The sequence below is a fragment of the Desmodus rotundus genome, chromosome 2 (genome assembly GCF_022682495.2).
Source record: "Desmodus rotundus isolate HL8 chromosome 2, HLdesRot8A.1, whole genome shotgun sequence".
Taxonomy (NCBI): domain Eukaryota; kingdom Metazoa; phylum Chordata; class Mammalia; order Chiroptera; family Phyllostomidae; genus Desmodus; species Desmodus rotundus.
The window spans coordinates 59,757,206-59,782,868 of record NC_071388.1 but is presented as its reverse complement, the minus strand read 5'-3'; the positions used below and the strand labels follow the sequence as shown (position 1 = coordinate 59,782,868).

The following is a 25,663-nucleotide window of genomic DNA, read 5'->3' as shown; positions in this document are numbered from 1 at the left end:
TCTCAGACTCCAAGTAAACTTGGACTTGGGAAAAGCCAACTCATTTTTTTCCAGGAGAACAACAACAGCAACAAAAACATTTCTAATAATATTAAATCGAGTTAAACTTCTGGTGATTAACCAAGCTTAGTACCAGGATAGTCTTACCAAGCATCATAATTGCTTTTAAAACAGCAAACACTGCTCCCACTTCGATGCTGTTGTGCGCAGCAGCTAAGAGGTGTCTATCGCAAGATGATCGTATTCCCGGGAAAGGTTTGCCTATGAGAGTAACAACAAACCCTTAACGTCTCATCACCATCATTAACAGTCTTTTGTAACCATGTACAGTCGGCAGGGCTTTTCACTGTTAGACTGTGGGGGCTTAATTGCCATTAGCTAGCTTTAACTGATGCTTCATGGATTTACTAAGAAACGTTGCCAGTATTCCTTACTTAAGCTTTTCTTTCGATTATTAAAATACTGTCTTTGCTCCAGAGAGAGAGGTGTCAAAAACATTAGTAGGATTTTCATACACTTATGCTGTCTCTCACACGCACACACACACCCCCCAATATGGAAATGATCTCTAGGAACAGACTTCACTAACATGCCCAGCTCACCTTACTCCTTTTACCTGAGTAAAAGAGTAAATGAACCACCACGACCCTAAGCTGCTGTGATGTGGTTCATACCAACACGCGTAGTGTGTTAGAGGATCACACTGCCCCCCAGCATGGGTTGGCCTAAGAGCAAAAGTATTTTTATTGTTTGTTACTCTGGATTTGAGTTTCTCAATACATCCAGGTGTGACATAAGGGAGAGGTGCCGACAGCCCTGTCAGTGGCATCATTGCGCCCCTTTCTCGCCCGGAAGCTGGCCCACCAGGGGCAGGGAGGAAATTACAGAATGGACAGCCTACTTGGTCATTTTAGAACCTGCAGCTCCAAATGAAAATGTCATCACAGATTTCTCAGGGCTCAGCTCACCAGTTGCCTGAGGTAATAAGCAGGCCGGGGGAGCTCGGAAGAGATGAAGCAGGAGCCGGCATGTCATTCTCGCCCCAGGCTCAGCATCCGCATCTCCACACGCTAGGGAAGAAGGGTTTTAAAAGCAAGTTCTCTAACATACTCAAGAACATATCTTCAGGTTTCCTATTAAGCTATACTTTCTAGAATAAATAAATAAATGTTCCTTATGGTATAAAGTCAGGCACTGGCCATGCTTTTCTGAGAAACCCAGATGTCCATGCTTCCTCAAAAATGGGCACTAACATCCATGGGGATTCATGGCACTTTGTGTAGAGCAAAATGTACAATCTTGTCGTCTTTCCCATGATGCCACACCGCTGCCCAACGCACGTACCCTTACACGCTACTCTCACAGGGTTTTCTTAGAAGCCACCCCACCGAGACCACAATCAAACAACAAATGCCGTCACCTGCTGCGAGGAGCGAGGGGAGCGCGACGTGCTGCACGACGTCCTCCAGGGAGAAACACTGTCGTGCTATCAGAATAGCAATGAAAGTAGCTAATGAATCATGGAATGAAAGGTCACTCACCTTCAAGAAAAACATTGACATGTTTTAATACCTAACATCCTCTAAAGTAACATCTAAGATTACTATCTAAGAGAATGTAGGCAACACCAACAAGGTCTCCAATCCCCAAATGAGTGAAATAACTTGTCATGATTATTATCCTCTAGGCCTATTTCTACTTTATAAGACAAGGAATGAGGTTTCCCCACACCCCAATGCCAGAAGAAGATACTGAGCTTTATGTTGAGTACATATAATTGAAAAAGAAAACAATAAAAAAGAAAAAAATAAAGAAGTCCCTAAAAAATGCAGCAGGAATAAAGCTTTTCTGCAGAACTCAGTATGCTCTGTCACTGAAGGGCAACCGTTAGTAAGCCCTAAATGAAAAATAAGCCTTGGTAATGTTTGGGAGTTCTTTTTAGGAGTAACAAATAGTATGTCTTTAATATAATTAAATTAGATATAAAAATAACGCTGAAAATTTACAACTGACTCCTAAAGTTTAAAAAGAGAGAAAAGAGGAAAAAATTCATTCATAGTAAAACCTCTACCTTTACAGAACTCACAAGACTTTGACAGAAAATAATAATTTAAAAAATCTGTAATAGCATCCTTTATATTGAGTTGTAGTATATGCCAGGGACTATGGTTAGCAACTTACGAAGATCACCTCACTTAACAGCTCAGAGGTAAAGTATAGTAAAAACAACTAAGAGGTGAAGGAACAATGTTAAAGACAGCAATGTGTGTCTTTTCTGTCTAGAAAAGCAGGCCACGGGTAGGAGTTTTACAGGTATAGAATCTTCGGTAGTCATAGAATGAATGGAATAGGATTGTCCAACCCATCTTCACATATCAGAACTGAGAAGTTCAACTTCAACTGGAAGGTAGTTTTTAAAATGTATAAGATGGTTCTACATATATGATACATTAACATATACTACACAAAGAAATGATAGGCAAAAATAAAGAATCAAGGTGGATTTTTAGGAAATTCACATATCATGCATGCACTCTGATATTTGAGGAAATGTGTGATATGTAACAGGCATCTCTTCATCACTTCCAGACACCACCACTAAAGATGACCGATGAATCGAGCCTGCACATTCTTATGCCACACAGCAAAACCAACCACACTCTGGTGTACTGCTCTCGGAGTGAGAAGGAAAAACTATTTTACAATATTTCAGTTAAGGGTTGAGCCAATTAAAAACAATTCCTCACAAATCAAATATTTAATTGCAGTTGAGTTTTTAAAGGAAAAAGAACACTTACATCTACAGTGCAAAGTACATCATTAAACCCCCACACATGATTTGACGAACAACAAAGAGCCTTCAGAACTCCCAGCCACTCTGAACTAAGGACCGTGCAGCAAGCCGTCAGCTCAGAGGAGAAATTGGCTATGTCATTAATCCTAAAAAAAGAAAAAGAATATCCGTAGCAGGAAGTAACAAAAAGAACTACTCCTGTGACATACTTAATGAACACGTATTTCACTATCATCAAGTGAGTTATTCATTTCTTATATTCAAGAATATATAATGCTCACTTGACAAATAACCTAGTAGAATCTAAGGCAGAAGATAAAAGTAAATGACTTCAAATGCTTTCTACTGTTTAATGCTGGTGAGCAACAAACAATAATCAGTACAGATGTCAATAAGCATATTTTTAGTTCTGTGAACGAATCTGACCTACACAATTAACTTTTAAGCGCGTCAAAAAAATTAGCCCTGGCCAGGTTGCTTAGTTGGTTGGAGCATCATCCGTGTACCAAAAGGTCCAGGGACTGATTCCCATTCAGGACATACCCAGGTTACAGGTTTGGTTCCTGGTTGGAACGTGTATGGGAGGTTAACTAATCAATGTCTCTCTCTCTCCACCCCTCCTCTCCCCTCTCTCTAAAATCAATAAAAACATATCATTAGGTGAGGATTAAAGAGACAAAACATGAACTGGTTAAAAAAAAAAAGAACAAAAAAATTAAAGAAATTTAATGTAGGTAGGCCTAGATATAGTGTTTTCAAAATATAGGTAATTTTTATTTTTATTGTTTATGTTTTTGTCTCTCAGGTTAAGGAAATCATAGTATAGAGCAGAGGTGAATTCAGGAATGAAAAAATATGCAAAAAAAAAAAGCAGCCCTAGCTGCTGTGGCTCAGTTAGTTAGAGTGTCATTCCATAAACCAAGAAAAGGTCCTAGGTTTGACACCCAGTCAGGGCACATGCCTAGGTTGCAGGTTTGGTCCTTGGATGCGGCATGCGTGGGAGGCAGCCAATCAATGTTTCTCTCTCACATCAGTGTTTCTCTCCTTTTCTTTCTCCCTCCCTCCTCACTCTCTAAAATTAATAAGTATGTCCTCGGCTGAGGATAAAAAAATAAATAAAAGCAAACAACGTCCAAACGTCAGCATAAGTAATTACTAAAGAAGTTAATTTCAAAGTAGCGCCAAAGCAACAACTGTGTGGTTAGTCCTAAATTCCAGGGTAACTCAGCTCACCTTCCAGCATCCTGATGGCCCATACATACATTCATGAGTGTATTGCAGACGAAGCTGTAGCGATTGGCCGCATTGTCACTGAGGATCTTGCCCAGCATTGAGTAGTTGATGCTACGGGCTGAAGGATTCTCAATAAAATCCATCATGAAGTCCGGATCCCATCGCAAGTTAGAATTGGCAGGCATCACATTATTATATATGGTTTGCTTAACTTTTGAACAGGCACTACTGAGGTTACAAGAAGAAGAGTTACAAATAAAAACAACCTAGAATAACTAGAAAGTTAGTTCATTTAAGGACAAATTAAATGTCAACAACTGTAATGTATTCCTAAAAAAGATTCACATTGTGAGTTCTTGATACCAATTTCTTGATAATCAGCACTGAGCACAGTGCCAGGAATGTAGTAGTTGCTCAATAAATAGTTGCTGAATGAGTTGAAGAACAAAACAAGAATAAGACATTTGGTTACTAATCGTAATTACTGTCTAAATCTTTTCACAGAAGGATATAAATTTGCAATCTGGAGTCAGGACCTGTTCAAAATGTTGGAAATTATATAGTCCTCACTGCTTTTAAAACCTCCATTTTTCTGTCTTAACTACTCTTGCCAATTTTCTACTCAACTTTTCTTTCATTCTCACTTAGCAGTAATTCCTAATTTGTTTCATTTTCCCACTAAAAGTGAAACAAAAACAAACTTTGCTCTTTGCTGGTTCCGTCCCTAACTCCACATCCCTGGTTCCCTCCACCTCTGAGTGTTGAATGAAACACACTTCGGCAAATAGTAAAGCATTTCCTCTATTTTAGTCAACTTCCCCTTTATTTTAACAAGCTATTCGTTCCTGTCTTTAGAAATGAAAAGAATTCTACTTTTCTTTCTTAGTTTTCATAACATTCAGCCCCTAATTTTCTATCATCATAGAGACTCCTCTTGACTTGATTCTCTCCAACCTCCAACCTGGGTTGCCTAACTTTTCTGAACTCTATGGGTCATGGTGAAGTCTCCTCACCCTTCATTTCTAGGCTTCCTATTTCATTTATTAGATTCTTTCCAGGTGAGCTTCTATGTTTTAATAAAGAGCTAGCTGCTACCTAGGTCACTCTCAAATTCTTATCACTCTCTATTGCAGGCATATATGGAATTAAGGGAAATAACTCAGGTATTTTCCTTCTGAAATTGCATGTATCAAAAAACCTGATACAGTAATGAGAGCAACACACACCAAGGCCAAAATGACTTATGTCCAAATCTAGCTTCATCATTTATTAACTCAGGATAAAAAACAATCATTTGTTGATAGGAAAAATAACTTCCACTTCCCAGGGTTGTTGGGAGGAGTACAGATCTTAATGGAAATAACCCAGCGCCGTGCTTGGCACAGGCAGCCGCTCAATCAGAGGTTGATGTGAATATGCTGTGTGCCTCCCAAATACATGGTGTCAGATCCAATTATTAACACTGGTTTAATAGCTTACTAACAGAAATCTCTCTGTGTACCTGGCTTTTGTTTGACCATGTTTCTCAATCCCAAACTGCAAATAATGTCTGACTTCCACGTTTTCTGAGACAGCTGCATTTCTCTTCTACTTTATTTCTTTTTTTATCCCTATCCAAGGATATTTTTATTGATTTTAGAGAGAAAGAAAGAGAGGGAGGGAGGAAGGAAAGGAGAGAGAGGGGGAATAGGGGAGAGGGGATAGAGAGAGAGAAACATCGATGTAAGAGAGAAACATCGATTGGTTGCTTCACATATGCGCCCCGACCGGGGACTGAACCTGCAAACTTTTGGTGTATGGGTGCAATCAACCGGGTCACCTGACCAGGGCATCTCTTCCACTTCTTTAATCGAGGAAACTTTAGATGGTATCACACCCTGTGATGCGCCACTGTGCTGATTCTAAGTAGCCCCTCAGTTCATTGTTGGTGTCCTAAATGTCCACACAGCCAGTGTGAATGGCTTAAGTTAACTCATTTCATACACTTGGACTACTCTGCAGGAGCATTAGGGGTCAAACAGGCTCTTTGGGCTCTTGGGAAGTTCGCTAGTGAAAACAGCGCTGTTGCATAAACCGTGTCATGGATGAGAAAGCTCTCTAAAAACTGTCAACTGAAACTGAAAGAGCTCTGTAAAGACACGGCAGAACACAGGGTATTACTACTGTTACGTCATTTCTGTGGCAAGATGTTTCCTGAGATGTGCTCCAACTTTCTATAAGGGATTATTTTGAAACCATTCAAAGTATCATGGTATCTTTGTAAATATCTTCTATCCAACAGATATTTTTTATGAGTGTCTACTATGAGCCAGACACTCTTCCAGGTCCTGGGATACAGCAGTAAAGAAAACAGAAAAAGTTTCTGCTTTCTTTTCCATTCTAGGAATGGGATGGATTATAAACAAACACATAGTTTACCGGAGTTAGTAAAGTGCTAAGGTTCAAAGAATGACAGAGAGTAAAGGGGAGGGCAGTGGGGGGGGGGGGGCATCAATGAAGTGTGGAAGTGAACATGCAAATAACTAGGGAAAACTCAACCAGAGGTAACAGCAAGTGAAAAAGCCCCAAGATGGGCGCTCAGAGCGTCTGCAGACCAGTAAGGAGGCACACACAGTTGGAACAGAACAGGGGAAAAGCGGAAGAAGAGACTATCAGATCCAGTAGATCCCAAAGGCTACTTAAACACTTGGGGGCTTTAGTCTAAGTAGATAAGAAGACATTAGAAAACTTTATTATTCTTTTTTTAAAGGATGATTTTAGTAGATATGTTGATCATGTGCTCAAGAGAGTCAAGGAGGCAGGCAGTGAAAACCGTCAGAACTGCGCGATGGTCTAACCAAGAGATGACCACGGTGGCAGTCACAGAACGTGAAGGGTGGTCACAGGATTTGCAAACAAACGGGATGCAAGACACGAGAGAGCAAAGAAGACCGGAGTGGCTGATCATGCCTTCCTCATTTCCTTCTAGACTCTAAATTCAGTTTGTTGGCTATTATCGACTCCTACAACTGATAATCTAAATTTCCTTGAAATAGCATTAAATAAGTACATATTTTCCAGCACGTGTCTAGCTGTGGGGGTAGCAAGTACTAAGATGCAGAGAATGAAAGGGAGTCAGGGATGCTGTTTGAAACAGGGTGGTAAAGGAAGCAGGGAACCAAACAAAGTGAGAGAAGGGGAAACAATGTTCCAAGTGAGGTAAGAGCTAGTGCAAAATACGAATATTTTCTCTCAAGTTTATCTCAAAATTGCAATCACAGTTAAACATGCATTTGTGATAAGAAGTTATAGCTACGATGAAAGGAATCAATATGAATTCAGGCAGATACAATGATGATTGACTTTCATTATTAAAAAGGATGACAATATTGGTTCAGTCATTAACACACAGAGGTATAAATCCCATGTCTGTTCTTTTGATTTTCTTCTACCCACCTGAAGAGGTCTCCGAATTTACTTCTGAGGTGGCTACAGGACACGTAGAGGTCATAGAGGTAGGCTAAGATGCATCTTTCAGGGGAAGAGCACTCTGAGGGGTTCACAACATGCTTCACCACACCGCACAGCCTAGGAGAAAGCATGTGAGGGAGTGAGCTGCACATTTGTCTAATATACACGCTCCTGTTCGGATCTCTTAGAGTGAGACCATGTCCTTGTATCGCTTGTGTAAGAAAAGATACCAGATTGTTGACACTGATCATCATCACAACAGTAAATAATTGAGTCAAATATCAGTTTATTATGATATTGAAATACTAGGTATTTTTTTTAAAACTTCAAAAATGTCATTAACAACAAGAAACAATAGAAATTCCTCCATACAAAAGGTATATATTGATGAATCCATCAATTAAGTGGCTATGATCAGAACACAAAGAGAAAGCTGAAGGACAGAATCTTACTTTAGTAAAAATTTCATAAATTCAGTGAATTTTCAAAGATCCCCGAATCTACTTCTTTGTTAAGGACCGATAAATAATAAGTAAATCTATGAAATCCATTTTTAAAACCATGAGTTGGTTCTCACATAAACCTGGTGAATTCATGGTTTTAGGTCACATTCTCCTTGTTTATTCAAACTAGAAAAAATTTACTTTAGTTTATCTTATATAAGAATTTAATCCCCCCTTCTTTTTTAGTGACATTCTCTGTAAGTATTTCAGTTCAAAAGTACCATTACTATTGCAATCTCTGCCATTTTCCCAAAATCATAACTATGATCTCTTTGGCCATAGTTCATACAACAAAAAAATTCATACAACACAGAAGTAAACAAAAGTGGTCCACCGACCTATTTGTGAGTCTGATTCCACTACCATCTTGTATTCTGTTACAGGGTTTGGCCTACAGTAGTGTTATAGATGACTCAGATTATTAAAGCTAAAATGGGCTTTAAAAATCACCTGATTCATCTTACTCATGTTACAAAGAGGGTTCTAAGGCTCAGAAAGTTAATGTAACCTGCTCACAGGCAAAGAGCTAGTTCATAGCAGATTCATGAGGAGAGCTCAGGTCTCCACACTCCCAGGCCAGAGCTCACTCCACTATTGAGATGACTGGGTGAAGCCAGAGGGAGCCTAGGTGTAAAGGCCAAGGAGGAATCACAAATTCCAGAGGTGAACTCAGCAAAGTGTGTGAGGAAATGGCAACATAGTATCCCAAACCCGGTAAAATGACAGGAGCAGATGAGGCCACCAGGAAGCTGATAAAAGCTGTCAATTACATCAAAAATGTCACACAATTATGAAAACTAGATTCATTTGGTTGTTAACTATATAAACAAAAAAATTCTGGGCATAATCTAAAAACGCAAATAATTACTTGTAAATAAACATTTATTGAGAGTTTGCCAGGCATCAAGAGTATAACAGTCAATGTTTTCTCAATTGTTTTCATTTGCTATAGGTAAGAAAAACATTTTACACTGAGATTCAGTATATTCATTTGTGTAAGTACAGAAAACCTGGGAGATGTAGTTCTGTGACGTTGGGTGCTGTATCACCTCACCACGCACTTCCTTTAACAAGCCTGAGTTTCAGTTTCTTGACTTGTAAAATGGTATTGATTATTCAACCTTACAGGGTAGCTGAATGTTATTAAACTGTCCTCTGTTTCCTCAATTCTAACATACTTTCTCACATTTAAAATTACCTGGGATATTTCAGGTTTCACTTAATAATCTATGTGTATAATTAATGCAATAGCGCTTCCTCCCCCCACCCCGAAAGGTGCTGTTAAGTGGATGTCACTCTAGAATAGAAAATTGATTACATGTACTAGTTTACAGAAGAACACTATAGAACCAAAGGACCATGTGTCTTTTGAGCCCAGTCAGAAAATGGAAGAAAAAGAAATACAGGTTGCCTTTTTAAACTCTAAAGCCTGGGAAACGAGTCTTCTGTGGACAAAAAGGAGCTTAGGATAGGGTTTTTGAGAGCTCATTATACTTCTCTGGTCTCTATAAGCCTCAGTCTCTAATGGGGATATTAGGTAATTATTTAGCTCACTAGTGGTAGCAGTAGAGATAACCTCAGCCTACAATTAACACAAACCAAAAGACTAAGAAACAAGAAGGTCACTTATTCCAGACTGTCTTATCAGAAGAGGGATTCAATTTATTTAAAAAATGAAAATAAAGAAGTAAATCTCTAAGATGACAATGCACGCAAAGCTTATTTGGCATTGGATTCTCAGAATATAAACTGAAATTACGGACAAAGAAGGTGTCATGTATGCACCATTCAAAATTACCCATGATGCTCGGTAGCACAGATGACAGAGTGCTATAAATAACTGGCTTGTAGTCATAGAAACTAGGGGGAGGGATGTACGACAAGAAGGAGAAAGGAAAAGAGAAAGGGAGGAAGGGAATCACACTTTATTAAGAAAAACATACTATTTTCATGCTTGTAACTCCTTTGGTACATGTTTTCTTGAAAAATTATTCTTTAGCTATGTTATATCTTTTTATAGAAATAAACACCAGTACTATTTTTCTCTTAAAACTACTGTAATATTTTCATCCCAAGCTATACATTATAGAGTGGGTAAAAGAATGATGTTACTGTATATACCGACCCTTCGAACACCTGGGCTGTCTGGTCGGGATTCAGGATCAGACAGCTGTGGTACCGCCTGAGCACCGCCACAATGCAGACGCAGAGTCCCGTGGTGTAGCTTCCTGCCAGGCTGGAGGACTTCAGGAGCAGTTCGGCTTCTACAACACTCAGTTCATTCAGTAGCTGCAACGAAAGAAAAGATTGAATGAAAATGTAGCTGCCACAGCAAATAAGAAAACATTTATTTTTAAAAACCATGTGTATATTGAGTTATCCTAGTAATACTTGATCTTACCCTTTATCCTGCTCCAGGACCATATACATATACAACCAGTCTCAGAAAACTCATCCCAGTAAACTAAAATGGTTTTTTATTTTTAATTCTTTATCAAATAATGGAGTTTTTCTTGTCTAGAAACCATGGCCCATGCAATCAGGAAGCAGTTACCAAAACTTTAAGGCAGTCTGAAGTTCTAGACTGAATAATTGCAGAGAACATCCTACCTCTCACTTTTTCCCTCCTTTGTCCCTTCTTTTGACTAAAAAAGAGATTTTTCAATCATTAGTTTCTTATTATTAAGAAAGCTAACACCTCCAACAGAACAAGCAATAGAAACCAACTTTCATTTTCATTTACTAACAATATAAGATAATAAATAAATTCAAGTACATGTACAAGAAATATAGCAGGAAAAATCAAATAATAAGATTTTAATTTTTTTGCTCTTAACATAAAATATACTCTATAATAAGCAGGAAAATAACTTCTGCCCTTCCGTAAACAAAGTAGCAAAAGACAAAAAAAAAGCACCCTGAAGCCCTGACTGATCTGGCTCAGTGGGTTGGGTGTCGTCCCACAAACTGCAAGGTCACCAGCTTGATTCCTGGTCTAGCACAGGCCTGGGTTGTGGGCCAGGTCCCTGGCTGGGGGCGTGGGAGAGGCAACCGATGGGTGCTTCTCTCGCACACGCACGTTTCTCTCCCTTTCCTCCCTCCCTTCCCCTCTTCCCAAAAATAAATAAGATCTTAAAAAATACCCCGAAAACACTCATTTTAAAATGACTACTATGTATTTTAGCACAGTATTATAGTTATTTAATTGAAAACTATTAACATAGCTGCAATTAAAATGCTAGCTGGATACTGTTGACTCAGGATGTCTCAATCGTTCGAAAACACACTGGGTGTCTCATTTTAAGTTGCATGATGCCTGGTAGGTTTGCTTCCCTAAAACCGAGAGCAGCAGTGTCTCTCTGACACCTGTATTGCGAAGTCAATCAGTCCATTGATGTTCAGGGCCGGCTCCATGAGGTCAAAGATGAGCTGAATGTGGTGAGCCAGAGGGAGGTGGTAGGATGTCCCTGAGGCAAAGCTTGTGATTTGCTCCAGCACATTGTTAGAGATCTGTGCAAACAAAAGCGAAAATTATTTTAAGACCAGTATTCCAAGTAATCTTTTACTTATTAAGTTCTTTTAATTTTTTACTAATATATCTGAATTTATGTGATTCTACTTAGAAGAAAGTTAAAACATTTCTACAGAAACCAAAATCATGTACAAATTGACTTCTTTACTATAACTATAATTTGAAGAAATAATCCAAATTACCATTAGGATTTAGACATAACTATCCTAAAGGCAGAACAAGTATAAGAATTAATTTCCAGATAATATATATTTGCATATCAACGGTTTTATACATTAAAAGTTTCTTCTCAATTGCATAGTATTTTACTTGTCATCAACAGATTTCTTCCTTATTAATAGCAATGCAGGACCATAATGTAATAACATAAGTATTGCATTAGGAATGTTTTAAACAATGGTGATATTTTTTAGGAGGTAAACATATTTTCATAATAAAAATTAATTCTTCTGAGAGTGACAACCTGACACTTCAAACTGAACTACTCAACAGTTTGAGATGCTCCCAAATATGTTTTAAAAACCAACAAATATGTATTAAAACCAACTATGACCTGAAACACATACTGCAGAAAAGACTTTTAAGTAAATATGACTATTCCAAATGCATAATAAACAGTGTTAAATGGCTACCTGGGATGTCACTTGATGCTGATCAAAATACGAAAGGAGTTGAAGTTTGGTGAACACAGTCTCCAGTGTTGGAAATGCTTCCTGTTTGCTCTTCCTGGTTTTTTGTCCTTCATCTCCACCTAAACAAACACACAGTAAACACATTAGTTTCATCTGAACAGAAACCTTGGCTTTTTAATGTTACTGTTTTTATTGGAACATACATACCCACGAAAAAGTACATAAACTTCATGAATTTATAAAAAGTAAACACACTCAGATGATGAAATTCAAACACAGTCCTATATCGGAACCCCAGAAAGTGCATCGGGCCCCTCCAGTCACTCCCCACTCCCCAGGAACAAGATCCCAACTTCTAACAGCTTAGATGGACATTGCCCACCTTGAAACTTTGTATGAACAGAACAATACAATATATACATCTGCTATCTGGCATCTCTCATTTAACACTGTGTTTCTGAGGTTAATACATCTTGTTGTTGCAGTTTTAATTTGTCCTAGAAGTTGGTAATTCCCACTTGTGGGCGGTATTCCCATAACAGACTGTATACCACCATCTATGTACCCATTACGGTGCACTGTTTCTAGATCTCGGCTACTAGGAGAAACCCCTGCAAGGGCATTTCTAATGAACTGACTTTTGAGATAGAATGATCTCAGCAATGAAGGGGGAAAAAATCACCCAGGCTCATTCTGATACAAGAAGAAGCTTCACTGGCATCTTCTTAAGAGACTTACTATGGTATTTTCTTCAAACAGCTTAGTTCATAAAAAAAGGAAGTTTATACAATTCCTAACTTTTTTAGGGGTCGAAAAGAATATAATCAGGAAGGTGTTTCACTTAATCAATTTAGCATAAAGAAGTTTGAAAAAATTCCAATAAAAATGTTTATAAATACTGCTATCCCAGAAGGACTCTTGTTCTTCTTACAAATTTAAAAGATAACATCCAAGAAATAATTAGATCCTGTTTTTAAAGATTTCTGAATATATGTATTTACAAAGACAAACCTAGAAACAAAAAGGAAAGGCTGGACTACATGATCTCTAACAAGGGCACTTCCACTCACACCTTTTTCTCCCCTTTACCCTGTTCTGCCTGCCCCATCCCCCTGTGCCTCTGGTACTCACCTGTGTTGCGTCTATGAGGGTTTGTGTGTGTGTGTGTGTGTGCGCCTAATCCCTCATATCTTATTCGGAAAAGTTTAATTTCAGAGAACAAAGGTTATTACACACCTCTGTTAAAGACACAAGAAAGATTTCACTGAACCCAAATGGATTTTATTAATGACCAATGTAATGGTGTTAAAAACTAACATTAGAGGAAAAGATACTTCTCTTTCAATAATAAGCAATTATAGTTTAAGTCCTCAGTGCCTTCCTCCCAAATAAAAACCCCGTCTATTTGGTCTTCATTTCCTGCAGCAAACAAATAACCAAACCCCCACACCAGAGTGAACAGAATTAAAAGGTGCTGAGTAATGTGAAGTATAAGACTGGGCCGCCTTTATCAAATAACACCAACAATAACACAGAAATGAGAATTAGTAAGTTCATTAAACCTACTTGTTTTTTGATATATATTTTCAAAGTTACAAATTAAATGCGAAAATCTGCCTTCAAGTATAGCTGCTCATGGGTCATAAGCATGTTTAAAATATCCAAGTTTTGAACTTTTCATTTACTAATATCGCCAATCCAAGGCTGAAAGCTCACATCAACAGTGTTGGCTATAATGTGCTTTAAAATTGAAGTTGACATAGTTATTTAGTCCTCCCTGGGCCCCAAGCAGAAACATAAAAATAACAGACATGAGGAAGTAGACCCTTCAGGAGAATTCACAAATGTATCCTCTTTGTTTGTTTATGCTGATGAACTATTTACTTACATAGAGCTGACTTCTTAAAATCTCTATAAAAAAAGATACTATTGATTCTTGGCAATTTATATTCACTTTCAAAGAAAAATATTAAAAAATAGTGGTGGTTGTCAATGTAATACTTTATTTTAATGACATTCACCTAAGTCATAATTCAGATTTCCCTCATCTGTCTTATGTTAATTAGTAGGTATTATTGTTCTTCAGTTACTTAATTTTGGTTGTCCTTTTTTTTAATCCCTATTGGAGGATATGTTTTTATTGAATTTAGACAGAGAGAAAGGGAGAGAGAGAGAAGTATCAATTGGTTGCCTCCTGTGCACATCTCAACCAAGGATCGAACCCGCAACCTAGGTATATGCCCTGACTGGGGATCGAACCTGCAACCTTTTGGTGCATGGCATGATGCTCCAACCGAGTCACCGGGCCAGGACAAGGTTGTCCTTTTTTTGAAATCTTTAAATCACACAAGTTTTGACCTTCTAGTTTGGTAAACTTCATTAATATTTTCAACAGATGCACAATTGAAAACCAAAGATGACTAATCAATGTAAATGTAAAACACGGTCTGACCATCTTCAACTGGAAATATCATGTAAGTTTTAGATTATAAATACCCCTAGGTAAGGTGTAGTTGATGTGAGAACACTCCCAATGAATTCCTCAAAATCATATTTGTATGCATAGCCAGAAATCAAATACATGCTTACCCAAGCTCTGTTTTCCTGCCTTACCCATCCTCATCTTTACAAACAAAGGGGGCAAATTTCTGTTAATCTGAAAGGTAGGTAGCTAGCTTCGGCTGGGCACTCTAGGTTTTAAGGAGTGACTTAAAGGTAAACTATCAGAAGCCAGGTCACTATATCACCAAATTAAGATATTTCTGGTTGAGGAATTTTAGCTAAAATGAAGGAAAGACAAAAATTCCCTTTGAAGAATCCTCCTCGAAGTGGTTTTTCTATTACTGAGTCCCAAATGAGCACACAGCAATGGTTGCCTGTTGACTTCATGAACAAGACTTGCCTGTGTAAGAGGCTGCTACAAAGATAGCACAGACTACAGTCTGGCATTAAAAACTCTGTGAAGGAAGGAAGTAGACTCAACAGAAAAAGATACCACATTGCTTCCTTCCTCTTCCCATCCCTCTCAGTTTTCCAAAACCCCCAAATTCCATAGGCTCTGGAAAGACTCTCTAAAATTAATTTAGATTTTTAAAAAACTGTATTACTGAACCTTTTGAAAGAGATAGTGTCTACCCCATTTTCAAGGAAACAAAGAAGTAGTTTCTGTAGTTTTTACTCCCTACCTGCAGAGCTTCTAAATTCAACCTTCTAAATGTGACCCATTTCCTCTTTTCTCTTAACTGAGAAAAGAGCCAAGGACAGATCAACAGTTTCCTTAGAGCAGTTTTGTTCTTTTCAAGCTGAATAAGGACCGGTCAAAACAACAACAGGGTTTCATTTCCCTTCCGCACCTCATGGTTGCCCCCTCGGGAGGCTGGTGCAGTACAGCTGCCCAGTTAAGGCCCTTAACTGGCAATAGGAGGCAGTTAGGGAAAGTGAGGCAAATCACAGGAGGGTAACTTCTCCACCCTGAGTGTTCTACGGACTAGCGTGCGATTCACACACCCTCAACGGGCGCATTCAGAGAGAAAAGAGTGTTGCCCTTGCACCTTGCTTCTGCCTCTGCCCCTGTACTGATGGAGCGGAGGGAGAGCTCTTTGTATTAATTGTATCTATGCTTTCCTGTAGCAAAGATCTAGCACGGACAAACTCTACTAATTTATCCAGTGATTCATCTGGTTAAAGTCCAAAGGGTCCCCTGGGCAGAGGTTCGTAATAGAGTATTATTTTGTACTGAACAACAAAGTAAGGTTTCTAGAGGTGGTTTGGACCATATGCGGGAAGTGTGCTGCTCGCACAGGGAAAATGGAAACTTTTTCCCCTTTGTATTATTTAAGTAATAGAGAAATGAACACCTCTGGTGGTCGTGCAGTATATATAATGATATCATATTTGAAATCATATGACTGCCCAGTAACATAAACAAACCTTGAAAAGATTAATTAGGCAAACACGAAGTGGATAATTACAAAATTTCAATTATGCAAGGTGGTGACATAAGACAACGGCATAGCTTCACTGGGAAAGCCATGCACGAAGCTGGGGGAAGAGTGCTCCCAGTAAAGAAGGCACTTTAGAGTGAAGACCTAATTCTACTTTTCACTTGAAATCATTTGGTGCTATGAGGGGCCACAACGTCCTGCAATTCTGTTTCTAAATAATGTAAGGACAGGTCAGCAACTGCACTGTCATGGTTTTCGATTACCACGGAAATATGAGGGCCCAGAGCAAAGTACGGGCTTGAAAAAAGATGGTAAGAAGAGGGGAAACTCTTCCAAAATAAGGGGTTTCCACCTCATTCTTCAGTACTTCATTCTCGCTACAGTAGAAAACGTAAGTATTTAAAAAAGTAGAAAATAAAAACTACCTACTTCTATCTAGAGAACATGCTCTTTTAATAACCAGGATTACTATAAATGGAACGAAGGGCTTGAAATGTCAATGTGCTTGTTCATATTTCAACGTGACAGTCACCCGGGAGAGGAAACGCTCCGGGGACAGTGCCGTGGACCGCTTTGATAAGGGCTGTGCTAAGAGGGAAGACGTAAGACAGCACAATGGAAGCGAATGAGTTTGGGCTCTTTACCCCCCATCTCTGTGGTGCTCTTCTTATTTAGGATTTTCAAAATATCTTTGGTAATCTTCTTCAGCTGATGCCTGGCTTCGTCGCGCTCTTTGCCCACTCCGTAGAGAAGGATTGTGCGCTGGTTACATTCATGACTTGAAGACTCGTCCTGAAAAACAGAAAATGAGCTTTGAAAGCCTTGTTTGCAGCAGCAGGGCTGCGGGCCGTGCTCACGAAGGGCACTAACCACAGAGCTCCAGGCCGGCTGGAGGTGGTGGGGCCCCGCCTGCCCTTCAATTCACCTCAGCCTCCACTGGCAACACCCTTGTTCTTCCAGTTTGGAACTTGCTAAAGTTAAAAAGAAAAGTGTCTACTGACCTGAAGTCTTAATAGAAGCAGTTGATGTGGGCGTACCCTACAGAGTAAGTTTTGACTACTGAAAAACTTTTCATTGTTTAAAATTTAACATGGTGTTGATTTCACCTCATATTTACATACTATCTACGTGTACTGTTCCCTTACGGGAAATGTTATTTCTTAGTAAGTTTGGTTTTCTGTGTACAGCATCATTAAATAGTTCATATTTAGAAAAAAGATCTTCCTAGGATCCTCAAGGACTTTTAGAAAATGCTTCACTTACTTTCAACATGACTGTGTAAGATACACAGGTATGGCTATTTCCAAACAAGACAATACGTAGTAAGTACGTGGGTCTCATCTGATGTGAGGTAAATAGCTGCAAATGCAAACAAGTTCTGTCCGACACCACCTTGCTCCTCTGGACCCCCGCCCTACCCGCACACAGTGAATTCAAGCACTATTTCCCCCACATGGGAAGGGAAATTATTTAGTCACAGCAAAACAAAGACATGGACATGCTGCTAAACACATTGCTTAGCCAAAGTTAAATAGCGCAGGGTGTACCCTCTCATACACCTGGTTTTCAAGTTTTCTAACTTTCTCTCTCCGATCTCATGCACTTCCATTTTCTTGGGATAATTCCCAGCTTTTTCCTTCCGTCCACCTTCTTTGTTTCTACCTCTTTGTCCATGGTGGGTGCTTCCTTCCCCTCCCTAACAGCATCTAACCCTCAGGAGCTTGCATGAGAGAAGAACATCTCCCAGTAAACACCAACTGTATTGTGATCATAATTAGTAGTGTCTACAAAAAAAAGAGCAAAATGCTTGAGACGTGCAGAAGCGCAGTGAATTTGGAGTACTCCACACATGTACGCGCACACGGTGGCATATGCTTCTGCAGTCTCGAAACCCGTCCCTGTCTCTGCCGCTCTCCTCCCAGTCTCTTTCCCAGTCTCTTTTTGTCGTTCTTTCTCTCTCCCACACTTGAATTCAAAGTACCACTTCTCCTTGCACTGGTTCCTTTTTTATTCTATTCCACTAGAAATCTATACTTGTACACTCTGCCGCTCTACCTTGCTACCCCATCCCCAAATAATTATTGTTTCAGGTGTTCAAACCTGCCTCCTTAAAAAAAGAAGAAAAAACAGCTAGGAACAAATCACTCCTAGAAGCTGTTGACATTTAATATATCCCGAGCATCCAAATTCCTCAAAGACCGTAGGAAAAAGTCAACACAGGGAGGGACTCCTACACCTGGCTGCACATCTGAATGACCTGAGCGTCTTGTTAATTTCCTATTTTTGTTGTTGTCACACGGAATTGCTGATATGTGTCTTTTGTCTGGTGGGATGTGCACATATGAACCTTAAAAAGGGAACAGGAGGGCACGGAGAAAACTGTTGTACACCCAGGCAGTGCCCTGACTGGTGTGGCTCAGGGGATCGGCGTCATCCTGCACTCTGAAAGGTGGCAGGTGCCATTCCCAGTCAGGGCACATGCCGGCGCTGTGGGCCAGGCCCCTGGTTAGGGGTGTACGGGGTATGGGGTTGTGAGCCGATCAGTGTTTATCTCACACATTGATGTTTTTCTTCCTCTTTTTCCTTCTCCCTACCCGCCTCTCTCAAAATAAACAAAACCTAAGCAGTGACAGTCCTGTGCCCTGGGATTGTTTACAGTTAAGGTCCCTGTCATCAAATGCTCCTAGTGAAAACTTCTGTGTAAGGTATGATGGAAAGATGTTAGCAACAAAGTTTGTAGAGTATCTAGTTACAGTAAGACAAGGCACTAGGAACCCTGAGAAAAAGGCAAGGATGACAGATACAGCTCCTTGTCCTCCAGGAGTGCAGATTCAGTGTCACATTGTAAAAGCAGTATTTGCAGAGCCCGAAGCCTAAGCAGCGATGGTGAGGGCCGGTGTCCCGGAAAGATCCATGTGATCCTCACAAACACGTGGGAGACTGGGGCTCTACAGAACACCAGTAACAGCCCACGCGCGGGCCAGAGAGAGCTGTGCCTGCATTCAAGTCCAGCTCCAGGGTCCCGGAAAATGGACCTTTCTGAGCCTCAGATTCTTCCTTTGAAAATCGAGGTAACACCACCTGCCCTGTAGGTTTTTGGGAGAATAACTGAGGTGAAAATGTAAAATACTTAGTAGCACCCACTGCTGTCCATTCATATTCCTAGACTTCCCCTTCTCTCTTGCACACACTCCATATTTACACCGTACCACATTACTCAACATTTTCTAAAGACGCTGGGCACTTCCCTCCTTTGCTGTTTCCCCTTCCGCCACCTCAAATACTCTCAGCAGCCTCAGCTTCACTTGTGGGAATGCTGTGAACAATTACAGCTCCAGGTCCCTCACCCCAACACCTCACTTCAGTGAGAGCCCTCACCACAGGAGGGGCAGGGAACCTTTGGAGCATGTATCACAGTATTATTCACTTAGTTTCCAGGTATTTGTTTAATGCCTGTCTATCCCACTGCACTGTCCATTTTTGTAAAGGGAATCCCAGGTATATTTTAGTCACATTTAAATTCTTAATAGGCACTGATTAGGTACTTAACATTAGTTAATTATACAAAGTAATGAATAAATAACTGGATTAGTGAAAGAACACATGACTAAAAGATTAGGGTAAAAGGAAGATAAAAACAAAAACTAGTTCTGTAGGAAACTTAACTTTGTAAGTGTGACAAAACTGAAGAGAAATGAGAAGCAGAGAAAGAGTAAAAACGCTTGTAGGGTATAAACTGCATCTTAGTGGTGGGAATACAAAATAAAAAGCAAAATCAGGAGGTATTTGAATGAAGTTAGGAAAGCATCTGGGGGAATGTTTATCTCATTGGATTTCAAGATGTACTCACTAGACAAACTATGTTAAAAGAAAAGAAGTGTAGGTAATAAGGGCAGGGAGCTCATGAATTCATCTTTAGGTGAGGGGAATTCGAGGGGTAGGTACACGTTTTTTAATATTTAGTGGGTAGTTTGACACAGAGACCCATACAGAGGTGACAGCTTAGGTATAAGAGCAATTTGTCACTGGGAGAGGAGGCAAATCCCCCCAATTCTCTTGGGGGAGCAAAGAAGGCTGAGACAGTGCAGAGGATAAATAAGCCAGATGACGCATACACAATCTCCACAATCAATAAGAGCACCAGGTAAGTCAGGGTCACAGATGTCAGGGAGGGGATGTTGAGCAAGGGGCGTCATCGAGACTATCAAATGCAGTGAAGAAGTCAATGGATGTGGCCTCTCTGATGTGTTTATTTAAAAAACACATGTGAACCTCAAAAGAGAAGTTTCTCTACAGTGGTGGGGCGGATAGCAGGAAACAAGCAGTTGAAGTAAGACTAGGTGGAGAAATACGCGAAGGTGAAGGAAGTGGCCCACACTGACTCACAGTTGGGTATGAAGAACAAAAGCCTGGAAGAGAAAGTTGTATTAGGATAATCAGTGGCAACCTCTTGTTTCAAAGCCATGTTCCACATAAAGTCTCCGGCAGATAACTGATAAAAGAGAGAGAAAACAACAGTTTCTTGTCTGACTTAACTTGGAAAGAAACACAGGCACACCTTTCTACTTAATCACAGGGTAAAAGGAAAATTGATAAAAACACAGAGAAATCCGTAGGTGGAAAAGTGAGCAACAAGAAGAAGCTTGTATCAGTTCAGGCCCCGATGTGCTCCAGGAGCTGGGCTAGAAGCAAAGTCCTAAGTGGAGAGTGAGGACAGAGTTTTAAAAAGAACCACTGGTCGCCTCTGTACGGTGTAGGGACAGTGTTTGCTTTTGACAGTTAATATTTTTAGGAAAATCATGATAGCCATTACCACTCGTCACAATGGAAAAACAAAGACTTCTAAAAGCAACTCTTTTTCAATAGCTCGACACAGCCATTTTCGGCTGGTGTGCTGCAAGAATTTTTAAAACATGCAATACTTGACTACTTAGTCAGGGGCACTGACTTCTTTTCCCTTAGATTGTCAAATTAAAAAATGACAATAGCCATATGGTATGAAGGAATCAAAATTATACTTACATTTTTGTCAGACCAACAACAAAAAATTTTTTTGGTGTGCCAAAGAATTTTAGTAATTAGTTCATGAGTGCCAAGAGATGAAAAATGTTGCAAATCGCTGGCCTATGAGATTGGTTTATGTCAATTTTCTGAACATGTAGAAAATACACAAGTCTCCAAATACCAAGTTTTACTACATCAGAATTAAAGCAACCTAAGAAAACAGACCAAATATTCCCGAAGGTACCAATGAGTTCTACTCTTTCAACTGGGAATTAAAATACCCTCAAATTGCATAGTTTTAAGTAATATTAAAGACTGGAGATGAGTACCAAAGAATCATCCTACTATTTATTTCCTGAAAGACACATTTATTTGGCAGGAGAAAAAAATCAACTGGACAATCCAAAGAAGCCTGTCCATCCCTTTCAGGCCAGCCCACTGCTGTCCTTCCATGGAGCAGCTCATTTCCCCTGTAAACTGAGTTCTGAAAATCTTCAGACCAATTACTTTCTTTCACCAGATGCTCTACTGCAAAGACTTAATTGATAAGGAACTAGGAGGAGGCACGTCCAAAGACCTGGAAGGCCTTTTATACTACAGAAATTAAAATATGTCTCTTGACCCAAATATCTTTAGAAGGAAGAATTGCAGTGAATTAAACTGACGTCTGCTCTGAGCCATCTTCATTTCTTTCAAATAAGCGATTGGAAATGTTGCCCAAACGAGTGTGTGTTCATACAGATGTGAAAACGTGGCTGGACTATCAGAGCTATGTACTCTCCTTATTCATATGTTCTGATATTTCTACAGAGACCCGATAACTGGAGAATTTTTAAATTAGTAAGTTAATGCTCTTTCTAAAGGGAAATAAAAGTTCCACTCTGATACGATAAAATTAAACATTTCTAATTTCCCCAACACTCTTTAATTTGCATGCTTAAATATTCAAATACAAACCCTGTATATATCATCTCCAAAAAAGCAGTAAAGGCCACTTTTTAAAAAAAACTATAAATTTACATAAAATTTTAACTTTAGTTCATTTGTTAAAATAAAGGACTCTTAAAAGAGGCTTCCGACCACTATTTTTGTAGCTGAATTCTTCAATTATTCTGTTTATTTCTACCACATTATTCTGTTTATAATAAAATAACCTCAAATAGATGCTGTATCAGTAATGAGCCTTGAGCTGGGTTGGAAGAATGGGTATGTTCATGTACAAGAGGGAGGCTGTGTTAAAGGAACAGGAAATGAGCAGCTTCTTCTCATCAGTAACTCCACCTGAATTGGAGTAAATTTTTCTTTAAATCAAGAAAATAGGAAGCCCCTTTAATTTGATTTGCATAGCAAATCTTTGTTCTACGATAGCTTCTAGTCCACAGAATAGCTGAAATGAGGCCTTTATCCAACAAGCTCAGTGCATCCTGGGAGCATAACTGATGTTAAGGTATTTAACCAGATATACTAATACTCTATTTTTAAGCAAAGCACTTGAGACAGGGGTGACAAATAATTAGACGGGCAGAGTTAGCACTCTCATTTACTAAAAACCCCAATGCCCAAGACTCCTTATACTTTAGGAGCTTGTCTTTTACCTAACCTAAATTTCTATGCTCTTAGCAGGAAAAGCCAGGCTGGATGACAGAAGCACTGTGTTAAGATGTATGTGTTCAATTAGAACACCCTCTGATGTCCAAATGACCACATTCACAAACCCTGACAGCCTTAGAGCTACCTCTCCGTCCTCCTGCCACAAACTGATTCTGAAGGGACACGGAGCCCTATCGTTTCAGGAACGAGGTCCTCTGGGTGCAGAGTAATCTCATTCAGTAAATATTTTCAGATAAGCAGACAACCTTTAGCAGACTTGGCAAAATAAATAAACCAATTAAATCACTTGCACATAATTTTATTTTTCTAAGTTATCTCAATCATTGAAAATAACCAAATTATTCAAAGTTAGTCCTGCTTCCAATAGTTATACATACAATTACAAACTGCCTGTTGTTGTTTACTAATGAGAAACTGCTCATCAGTCAAACTGCTCAACTCGCTCAACTTCTATTCGTATGATAATATACTTTTGTAACCTAAAACAATCTCATTTAAAAGATTTTAGTCACTTTCAGGGTCTAGTTATCAAAATGGGTAATTGGCAGTCATCCTCCAATAAGAAAAGAATGTCTGAGAAGGTTCCCAGACAGGTGTGGCTGTGAGTTAAAACCAGAGGAAAGAGCTGGAGCCTTTCCTCTACCCTTCAAATCCCTATTCATAGCCCTCTGGGGATTTGCAAATACAAATTCTCAATAAAGTATATGACTTAAGGATCCTGAATTCGTGTTCCTGTAATACAATACACTGATTTGTTGAAAACAGTTATGCTTTTCCCCACAAGTCTTGTTTCAGCTCTAGACCTTAAAAACAATTCATAAACCCCCTGTAGAGTTTACAATTTGCTGTAAAGGCAAGTATGACTCCTGCTTTCTTGCAGAAAGTGCAGCCACTCATGGTATTCACCTCTCACTCCTCAGCCTCAATGTGGGGTAGGGGTAGGTTAGGGGCTTGGAGACAGTGAGATGGTGAAGACTTAGTGGCAACTGCATAGTAGTTACTTATGAATGCAGGCTCTGGGATCAGACAGCATGGGTTGGAACTGGGTCTCTAATTCACTGCTCCCTTCTTCAGTTTCCCTCATCCACAGTATAGAAACAATATGAACATCTACTTCAGACAGCAGGTGAGATCACAAAATGAGTTAATTCATGATGATACAAGAAATCAAACATTGGCTATTATTATTTTGAAGTGTGCATAGCATAAAAGTTCTGGCAAAGTATAAGTTTGTGTCTCCAATTCAACAAATAAGACTTGTTCATCGCAATAGTCAAATTTAAAATAAAAATAACTTGATACCTACTTTTCCAAGAGTTTAATATCAAATAGATACCTCTTGATGACTGACAGATCAAGATCATTAAGTAACTGAAATTTCCAAATAAAATGACTCAAATTCATAGCTTGATTTAAAATTCTTAATGCAAAGAAAACTCTTTTGTCAGTTTAAATCAGTGGTCCTCAAGCTTTAGTGTGCGTGAGTATCACATGGGAGGCTCATTAAAACACAGATGAAAGGTGCACCCAGAGTTTCTGACTCATTGGGACTTGGTTTGGTGCCCAAGAATGTGCATTTCCCATGACTTCCCAGGTGAAGACTTGCTACCGTTCTGCACACTGAGAACCACTGTTGAAGATTAAGAAATGCAGAGACACACACAAAAAACTTAGAAGAAAGAAATAACCAAAACATATCTTCATAGCAAAGGCATCTACCCAAACGGTTCTCTGGTAACAGGGGAGATTACAGTTAGAAGTGTGTGTGTGTGTGTTTGTGTACACGCACACCCACAACACTGTATCAATGTACTAGAGATACATGAATCCCTGAATTTAATGACATCCGAGTATTTCCCCAAACCAAAAGCTAGGTTAAGGGAAAAAAAATTGTTTCTATGTAAATTCTGCTCAAGAAAAGCATGCAAGATACTTATATAATAAGGCTGGAAATGGATACAGCTGTTTTTCTTTCTAATGTAATTTTGGAAACTTATAATTTATAATGAGAGGAAACTGTTTCACTTACAAAAAGTTGATCAAATGCAGATTTAAAATAATGACATTATTAAACAGGGAAAAAAAGCAAGGAGCAAGAGACTTAACATCCCTAACAAGCACACATTTCAAGTTAATGTAATTACTTGTTACAATGTAACATATCACCCATGTTGAGCACAGTATGTTTCAGGCAAAGCAAGCTTGCAACCTTTTCCAGGAAGCTGACTTCAAAAGGCTTGGATTTATCCTTTAGAGAGAAAATAACCAAAACAACTCATACAGCATCAACTATAAGGCAGGTTTCAGTAAAAAAAGCCACAGGATTTTAAATTGCTTTTCAAAAGATGACTCTTCACCCACCGTGCCCCACACTTCCCAAGGAAATAAAAGAAGAAGTCATAAAAGGGGCCAAACGGAAATCCAGTGTCTGCATAGCTTTCAGTCCACAGCATCTGAAGGTAATTTCACACTGTGAACTTCTCTTTTCCTGCCTTGCTCTATGTCTCTCTAGAATCCTCAAGACTTTATTGGTGAAAACCCAGAAAATTACTGGAAAATACCAGCTGCCACTCTGCAGGTTGAATTAATTACCACTTACTGGATACATTCAAATCCTTCAGAATCAACAGAGTAACCAGGTAACTGTATATCTAGAAGTATGTGACAAATATATGTATATACACTATGATGCATGTGGAAATTGTTTCAAGTTTTCTTAAAATTGGAAACCTTTAATAACAATATCAATGCAAGCACTTATTTGGAATAAAAATTAAAATATAAGCTGCAATAATGGTGTTAGAGATAACCATTAATTTCATTAAAAAATTTATACAGAGCAATGAAATATATTACAAATGGTCTTATTTTACTTCGAGTGTGAAATGAGATTTAAATATAGAGAGATGAAATTCTTAATATCAAGAACACTTGTTAAAAAAGTTATGGTCTACGCAAAA

At 39.1% G+C, this 25,663-nt stretch overlaps 2 protein-coding genes across 11 annotated transcripts in view; one reads left to right on the top strand and one right to left on the bottom strand.

The window, feature by feature from the left end:
* Positions 1–25,663, bottom strand: part of MED12L (mediator complex subunit 12L) — a 313,958-nt gene that overhangs the window by 60,368 nt on the left and 227,927 nt on the right. For 8 of the 9 annotated variants that reach the window (XR_011650864.1, XM_045199938.3, XM_071220599.1 and 5 more), the window contains 10 exons: positions 16,733–16,880; positions 12,145–12,263; positions 11,347–11,490; positions 10,106–10,269; positions 7,463–7,594; positions 4,028–4,255; positions 2,799–2,940; positions 1,421–1,541; positions 969–1,070; positions 148–261 (listed from right to left, as the gene is read on the bottom strand). Coding sequence is in view for 8 of the 9 variants with exons in the window: in XM_045199938.3 (XP_045055873.2) it covers positions 148–261; positions 969–1,070; positions 1,421–1,541; positions 2,799–2,940; positions 4,028–4,255; positions 7,463–7,594; positions 10,106–10,269; positions 11,347–11,490; positions 12,145–12,263; positions 16,733–16,880 (1,414 nt within the window). In the remaining variant the exon portion in view is untranslated. The remainder of the gene's footprint in view (positions 1–147; positions 262–968; positions 1,071–1,420; positions 1,542–2,798; positions 2,941–4,027; positions 4,256–7,462; positions 7,595–10,105; positions 10,270–11,346; positions 11,491–12,144; positions 12,264–16,732; positions 16,881–25,663) is intronic. The other variant, XM_071220597.1, reaches the window with a different exon arrangement.
* The window catches only part of P2RY12 (purinergic receptor P2Y12), a 47,705-nt gene that overhangs the window by 16,272 nt on the left and 5,770 nt on the right, over positions 1–25,663 (top strand). Inside the window, exons 2-3 of one of the 2 annotated variants that reach the window (XM_053918256.1) lie at positions 16,797–17,133; positions 25,216–25,342. The gene's annotated coding sequence lies outside the window, so the exon portion shown is untranslated. The remainder of the gene's footprint in view (positions 1–16,796; positions 17,134–25,215; positions 25,343–25,663) is intronic. The other variant, XM_045200010.2, reaches the window with a different exon arrangement.